Genomic DNA, 8,098 nt, shown 5'->3' on the forward strand with positions numbered 1-8,098 from the left:
TGTTCTTCTTCGTGTCTATAAGAATTAGGCCTATACCGCCATTTGAATCTGGTATGTTGGCCTTACTTCACTTACGCTGGGATTACGCAAGCCTCGTCCAGTCATGCCTGTGGTAGTCATAACACGGGGAGGGTGGAGACACGCCAAGCTCTTATAGGCCCAACGGTGATTCACTAGCTAACGTGGCATGCAATAAAAACAAGAGGCATTTTTCTCTAAACTGGGTCTAGCTTTTCATTATTTGACCTATAGAGATGAAAGTATATATGCAGCGTTTTCAGGAAAGGACCATGGACCTCTGTTGGCATTCGAGCGTGTGAGGGGGTCAATGGCACACTGTGGAAAGGTCAGTGTTAAGTGCGGGGATGGTGAGAGCCTTTCTGATAGATTTGAAGCAGTGTTACTGGAATATGACTTAAAAGACACGTGGCATTTAAGCGTAAAGACTGTGGAGCAGTTATGTGTGAGTGTGGAAAGAAAAGGTTTTAACAAAGGCAAGTGATTATGAAAATGTGTTTTTTTATTCAACAGCATCACACCTAAACATATGTACATATTTACAGTCTATACAATGAATATACATACAGTATCTTGTGTAACCTGTCAGGACCGTGAGCCTCTAGGTTGTGTCACTAATAATATATATATGTCACAGTGCAATAAGAAATCTGTGCACCCAGGTCAGTTCACTCTACACCTACTGTACATCTACTGAAACTACTTCAACTACAAATATATTTTCACAAGTTGGTTTCTGTCTGGCACCGAATGCAGATGAAACCAAAGTGATACGTATCTCATAGAAGCAATTTATGTTTGCAATGTGAGAAATTAAATGTAGCGTTTCTCAGATGTGCCAGACTTGACCGTGCCAAAACAAAACTGAAGCCTGGGAAGCTAAACGTCACTGAAACACAACTTCTCATCAGGATCATAGCACATCATTGTCACTGCGCTCAGAAGATTTAACAGCAATAGAAATGATTATGAAGGTAAAGTCCCATTTGGGGGTGAAGCGGTCAGAAGAGATTCTTCCAGCCGAGGTCAGACCACAGCTCAAGTGTTGAGTCACAAGAAACATCAAGTAGGACCAGACCTGATTCAGAGTCATGAGTTTATACAACACAGTGATACAGGCCCCACACTCTCACTCAGAGCACAACAGACAAGAACAGAACAGCTCCAGTGTGCTTCATATGGACATAAACTATCCACCAATACAATGATTCACTGTAGTATATGAAATCAGTCAGGTCAGTTTGGTTTACAGTTGCCAAATGCACACTTTAATAGACAAGCGAGCTATTTTTGGATTGATTTTCTCATATGAAACCGTGTATACATCACATTTAAACAGAATTATTCAGTAATATTTCCCTGTGATCAGCAGGCCTGTCTTCCTGGTGTGATTGTTGCATGTGGCAAGAGTTATCAGAGTCTTGCACCACTCAGACCTTCTGTGTGAGTGTGAGGTTGTAATGCCCTGCTCTGGTCAAACTGCCACACTCTCAGAGTAACACATCAGTCTGTGCGAACAGTTCCTCTGTGTCACAGAGACAGTGTGAGTCACACTGTGGAGCCTACAGCATCTCACAGCATCCCACTCTCTCTCACCAATCTGCCCCTATCTGCTCCTGTCTGCTCCTGTCTGCCCCTGTCTGCCCCTGTCTGTGTGCCATCGGTCCAGATCTGAAGTCTTTCAGACACTTTTAGCACCAAAATATTATAAAAATATAGAATTAGAAACACAATGAAAATCATTGTGAAAATGCCCTTAGAAAGTAACACATACACTGACAAATACAGTACTGTGGATATTTCAAAAACGATTGAGGGTGTATTTACAGACAACAATACACAGGGATCTGAAAAGTGCCCATGTAAAAAAACAACCATAGATCCCTGTGAATTAGTCTTTTGGTCCCTATGTCTGATACAAGTCCATCAACAGAACAGATCATCGTCTCTCTCTACGTCAAACGATGGCACTGTCTGCTCCGCTGAACTCACTTCCTGTTCTGTCGGCACCACTTCCTGTAGTGATGGTGGATGGTGAAACCAGGGGTGAGCGAGTAGCTCTGCTGCGGTCAGTCTCTCAGATGGCTCTCTCCTCAGTAGACTCTGCAGCAGACACTTGGCTTTAGGAGACAGGCCCTCGGGAACACAACACTGGCCCCGGCGGATCTTAGAGAACAGTGTGGCAGGGTCCGGGTCGTGGAAGGGGTAACGGCCGACCAGCATGGTGTACAACATCACCCCCAGGCTCCACATGTCAGCCATTTTCCCAGAGTAGGGAGCAGAGCCGCTCAGGATCTCCGGACTGACGTAAGCTGGGCAGCCGTGGGTATCTGACATCGAGTCATTCTTTGGGTTTTCCAAAACACGGCAGTCCTCTAAGCTTTCAAGTCTCACCTGAGTCCTGTAAAACAACAATATGCAATTATATTTTTATTCTGTTAAAACATCAACAACATACTGTGTACAGTAGGAGTAATATGCTAATGACACAATGTGAAACATGTCCGCGCACCCTTAATCTCATCATGGAAAAACAAACTTCCTCTCTTTAGCCCTGAACTGCACGTTGTTCAATCAACTAAATCACTCTCACCAGTCGCCAGTGAACTCCAGGTGGCTGAGAGTTTGAAACACACTGTAGAAGCATGTTTCCAATGTAAACACACAGCAGTACAAATACAGGACCCCCACAGCCCCTTCCCATCTCTCTGCTCACACACACCACTATATTTAGAAATGTTAATCACCAAGAGCACATTTAGATCCATGAGAATGTAGGGGACGGACACAAATTTATATATTCTGCAATTCTACAAGGGAAATATAGCTGGAAATACAGCTATTGCTTAAGACATTCTTTTCCACTCACTGTCATAAAATAGTTGACCTTGTTCCAAATAAGCATTGTTCATTAATCTATTTGAACGACATTGCACGGAGTGATTAGAAATAAAAATAGCCAAATGGCACCAGAGTGGTAATAACAGAAGATGCACAATATCTGAACGTGCAGATAGTAGCATTGATAAGTGTGATAGCGACCGAAATGGAAGCAGAGAAATCAAGTTGGAGGGTGGAGAGAGTGACTCATCCTGGTGTTGAGAGTAGAAAGCTTCTCTCACTCTTCTCCAGCCCAGGCTATCTGCACCTGGGCTCCACACTAACGGCGCCAGCCATCCCATAATTGCCCTCAAATGGCTGTTGCCACATCAGTGACGCACGGGAAGGCTGGCCCGGCAGCAGTGAAGCAGCATGCCTCACACAGCTAGTCACCTTCCCTAAACTGGCTCCTCGAGTGCTGCCAATGGGGACTCGTCTCAAAGTGCACTGGCTCTATCTGATGATCTGACCAGAGATGTGCATCGTTGGTAGAGACATTGCATCACCCCATAATTGCCTGCATGAAAACATCTCTGATTGGGAGGTAGAAAAAAAATCAAATCTATGACAGAATATGAGGTCAGAAACAACAACAGAAAACACATGCCAGATGAGCACATTTGACTGAAGGCAGCGCCAGCCTCAAGCCCGACTATGAGAGTTTCATCGGGACATGACCATACAAGTGGACAATCGCTCCTCAATTAGTAAAGGTTGCACCACGACACCAGACTGAAGACCACAAAAAACTACTTCCAGCTACAAGACGTCCAGGCAAATAACGACAAACTGTTGGTGAGGCAAATCTAATCTATTTTTATTTTGCAAAACATATTATGTTTAATGCGATACCAATATATGCTATAACTTAAAACGAGGTCAATGGCATGTCAAATAAAAGAGAGATCTCATAATATCAGGGTCAAGTGGGCACTGACATGTAGATCAGTCATTTGAGAATGCATGGAAAAACAGCAGCATGGCTTTGTGCAATGCGGACACTCATATATGGACAAGCTTTCATTACACACACTGTGACTCATTGCTGTGATGTGGGCAATCACAGAGGACACAAGCAACTTCAACTTTTCTCACTGGCTGTCTGCCTCCATTCATCCAGAGAGTGACCCTGCTCATCCAGAGGTCACGGCTGGGGAATGTTACAGCTGAGGGGAAAAATGCATTAGGAAAACGAGGGAGGGAGGGGGCGCGCTTACAGGAAGAGCGTGTGACGCAAGGGCAAAGAGACGACAAATAGTTTAGCAAGCAGTGTTTTGTGAGTCCTCCTCAGCACACAGCTCTCTTGTGTCGTTGTGGGAGGAACTTCAAAGAGCATATGAATAGAGTCCTGTTACTAACTATTGTAATGCATATTTATCATGTCACACATGAATAAGTAATAATGACTAATGCAGACATTCAGAAGTTATAGACAACAGAAGGGCCTGATTGTCTCATTCAGCGGCCTCGTCTCGCAGCTCTGCCAACAGGACACCCACTGCACGATTGCACAAAACCAAGCCACAGATAGTGAGAAATACAGACGGACAGAAAGCGCCACAGTGCTCCTCCATGAGAACCTCCTACTCGAGCAGTGCCTACATCCCCACCTGCACTGCATGGCCCACAAGGACAGGCTGTGCTACATATAGACATAGAACAGCAGGTTATTAACCAACTAAAACCTGTTTTTGAAAGAATACTGCAAACTTGCTGCAACTGTACGCTTAGACTTAGACTTACACACATACAAATGGAACAACTTTTTGTGAAAATATGTGCAGTAATAAAATCAAATGTTCCAATTATGTTCCAATAGGTTACTAATGCATTTTGCTTTATATTTGGCCCTCACCTTTTCTCATCTGCAAAGACAAACTTGCGAAGCTTGAGGTCCCCCAGCACAATTCCGTTCTGGTGACAGTGAGCCACGGCTAGTGCCACCTGCTGGAAGAGCCTGCAGGCCTGCCCCTCGTCCAACCTACGGCAGCTCTTCACCAGAGTGTGCATGTCCCCAAAGTCTTTGTCCAGGAACACATAAGCTTTCCTCTCGCCCAGGATGATGTCCCTGATACCAGCCACGCTTCTGTGAGCCGGCAGGATCCCATAAGCGCGGATCTTCTCCTGGTACATCACCATGTCATAGACCTGAGGGAGAGTTTCATTGAAAGTCAGGAAAGACTCAATATAGGCTTTGCAGGAGCATAACAATATTTTGATGGTGTGAAGAAGATTTATTTCATGCACGAACATGAAAAGATAAATAAAGCTGGTCTATTGTGTCATAAAAAATGACCTGATGAGCTGTTATGCATTTTGACAATAGCCAGTCCCAGGATTTACAATGGAACTACATGTTCCAAGGAAGAAAGAGGCTATCAATGCTAACTGATTTTAACAAAAATATGTATTATTATCAGATACATATTCCAATGTTATAGGCTACTTTTAATAGGCTATGGCCCACACTGCCGCTGACGTCACACAGGACAGCTCGAGGACCTTACATGGACCGCACAGTGCCCAGATCACTGCAGAAATGATGCACTCACTGTTCCTTTAAGGGACCTTGACGTATTGTACTGAAGTATACACACATAAAGTTGATTGTCCCATAAGTCCGCTTGATTTGTTAAGTGCGGTGTGGTTATAGATAAAAATAACTCAGTAATGAAGTAAGACTGCTGCGTAAAGTGTGACACATTTGATGAAGTAAACGCAGTGATGATACAGACGGGCTGTTGAGCAACAGCGCTGTCTCGAAACTCATTCAGAAAAATTGCACAATGACGATGGATTGCACATACCTTGCACAGCAGCTCCTCGCCCGTGTCCGTGTTTATGGCATTGTGTGTGCTCTCCCGCTCCGATGGAGGTAGAAGCAAGAAGGGTCCTATCCTGGACGGCCCCTGGTGCGGGTTGGGGGTCCTGGGGCTCGGGGTCGTCGGTGAGGTGGGAGAAGATCCGTAAATAAGACTGTGCGCGTCCCCGGCTTCAGTGCTCAGTCTGGGGGATTTGGCTGGAGGTTGGTCGTCCGAGTCCAGCCGCTTGTGCGCTGCGGGTCTCCCATAACGGAGGCACGTCACCGGGCTGCTGCTCCACTGCAAGTTCATCCTGATGGAGCGGTGTGCCATGACAACACGTCGTGCGTAAAGACTTAGAAACACTTCAAAAACGGGGACTCCATTCCTTGATCTTGTGAAAATCCACAAGGTAGCAGCCACTCAGAAGTGACTTAGTAGTTAAGGAGAGCTGACAGACAGGAGCGAGAAGCAGAGGCAGACAGAGAGAGAGAGAGAGTGAGGGCCCCACACTCCCGGAGCACAGAGAGTGAGTGACTGATGTCTCGCTTCTCTCCCCGCCCTAAGCAGCCCGGTCCACTCCTCCTCCCGGTGACACAAGCGTTGAGCAATCCTCAAACAGCTCTGACTCCGCCGCTGCGCTCTGATGAAACTATTACCTCTGCCGCGCGCTTATTTGTGGCTTGTTTGTGGCGATGTTGTAACCGATCCGGCGTTTCGTGCAATGAATGTGATATTTTGTGCTGATAGTGAGGCGGGATGAAGAAATCAGCGCGCGGCTTATCACGAGTGTCTCATCAGAAGCACGCGTTAGAAAATCATTAACCGGACTGATTCAATGTCTCCCTCTCATTACCAACAGTTACAACATGGCACATCTGAGTGAGAGAATATTGTCATACGTGCAGCAGGGTTCTACCACGAAGGGAGTTTCTAGTCTTGAAACACAATTTAATCAATAACTGTCCACGTTATATAATAAGAGAATGCAATCATTTTAGCATCTGCTTAATTATGTAAAATACTGTCGTACATTTTCTGCTGACAAATGCCACTTTCAACAAGGAACGTTTTTGTTGTGGATCCCTGTGCATAACAGACGTGTAACAGTGCCAAGAACTATAGTCTTTTTAACCCCCGAGTCGCCAGTCAGAGGAACCACCCAGTTCCCCCTGATCACACAGTGACAGTGAGAGAAAGTGATTTCAGGATTGGTGGGTTAACTTATTAAAAAAATAATTAAATGGAGGTAATTTCCCTTCATCAAAAAACTCAATTTCTAAAACATGTTGTTGCTATTTACTGATTAAGGATTGTCTTTTTGGAGCCATATACTGTGTAATTGCTCTTGTGGATAAAAAAAACATTTGTCAAAATCAAGTATGAATTAAAATATGTGTGAGTAAAATGTGCCTGGTCTGACTGAAAGTACCCTTTCCTGAGCAGGAGCTAACAATGTCCCCAAAGTGTCTGTATTTTCTAAACTCCTGTACAAACGCGAATGGGGACTGGAATTTAAAAAGTAAGTAAGTACTCGGAACTGAAAAAGGAACATTTTTTGTTGTTTGGAACCTGGGTTTGCTGAAATTTAAGGAGTTCTTTTAGATGATCCACAGATTTGTCTCATTCTGTAAAACTTCAGGCTGTCTTCAATCATAAGTATGCACAAAAAGAAGTCAGATCAAGACAACTGGCTTCTGACAGTTTAGCTCAGTGCAGGTTGTACAATGGGTCAGATAATCTATAAAACAACGTTGAACGAGGAACGCTCCACTAATGCATTAGACGCGTGATGCCTGCTCGCTCAGGTCCAGGTGTGTGACCATATCTGACACAGAGCTGTATTCTCCCTCCCGTTGGCCTGGCTCTTGCTATGACTCACCCTCATATACAGCCCTAGTGGAGCCATAAGCAGCGTTCACATAAAATATGCCACAGCAGCGCCGGCCTCAGTAAACAACATCACCCACTGAACTGCAGCGCCTGGTGGAATGGCAGAAAACAGGGCCAGCAACACCGTGCAATCACTGTGAAAATTGTGCAACATGAGGACAATGTTCGGACTTTATGAGCAGAAACTGACGGGTGTAAGCTATAATAAATATTTCAAATGGGAAAAAAACCCCACTGTAGCATATCATCAGGCAGAGCGGAATAACTGATATGATTTGAAGGTTATTTGACAAGTTTATACCCAGCTAAACTTCAAAATGAACATAAAAGTGTCTTGCCCAATGATGCAACAACAGCAGAAATGTAACCACGAAACCAGTGAGTGACCTGCTTCCTGTGCCACTTTTGAGAAAACTGAAATTATGAATACAAACTCTATTCGTGCTCTTTTCATTTTCAACAGCAGATATTTCCAGTTAGGCTTACAGTACATTTGAAGCTCCTAA

The 8,098-nt window shown here is 44.6% G+C and overlaps 1 protein-coding gene across 1 annotated transcript; it reads right to left on the reverse strand.

Annotated features, from left to right (window-relative positions):
• Window positions 1-499: 499 nt before the first annotated feature.
• trib1 (tribbles pseudokinase 1) lies at window positions 500-6,272 on the reverse strand. Its single transcript, XM_072447460.1, has 3 exons — window positions 5,706-6,272; window positions 4,754-5,046; window positions 500-2,419 (listed from the first exon to the last, which is right to left on the reverse strand). The coding sequence occupies exons 1-3, from the start codon at window positions 6,030-6,032 to the stop codon at window positions 1,945-1,947; spliced, it is 1,095 nt and encodes a 364-aa protein (XP_072303561.1). The 5' UTR covers window positions 6,033-6,272; the 3' UTR covers window positions 500-1,944.
• Between the last annotated feature and the right edge of the window lie 1,826 nt (window positions 6,273-8,098).

The sequence above is a fragment of the Eucyclogobius newberryi genome, unplaced genomic scaffold (assembly GCF_026437365.1).
Source record: "Eucyclogobius newberryi isolate DKJ021-1_F unplaced genomic scaffold, fEucNew1.0.hap1 SCAF_16, whole genome shotgun sequence".
NCBI lineage: Eukaryota > Metazoa > Chordata > Actinopteri > Gobiiformes > Gobiidae > Eucyclogobius > Eucyclogobius newberryi.

Bases quoted from the DNA above. Each gene is read 5' to 3' on its own strand.
- trib1 (XM_072447460.1), bottom strand. From the start codon at position 6,032: ATGGCACACCGCTCCATCAGGATGAACTTGCAGTGGAGCAGCAGCCCG. The intron at 5,047-5,705 runs GTATGTGCAATC...ACTCTCCCTCAG, and splicing joins GCGAGGAGCTGCTGTGCAAG to GTCTATGACATGGTGATGTA. The intron at 2,420-4,753 runs GTGAGGGCCAAA...GTTGTTTTACAG, and splicing joins GTCTTTGCAGATGAGAAAAG to GACTCAGGTGAGACTTGAAA.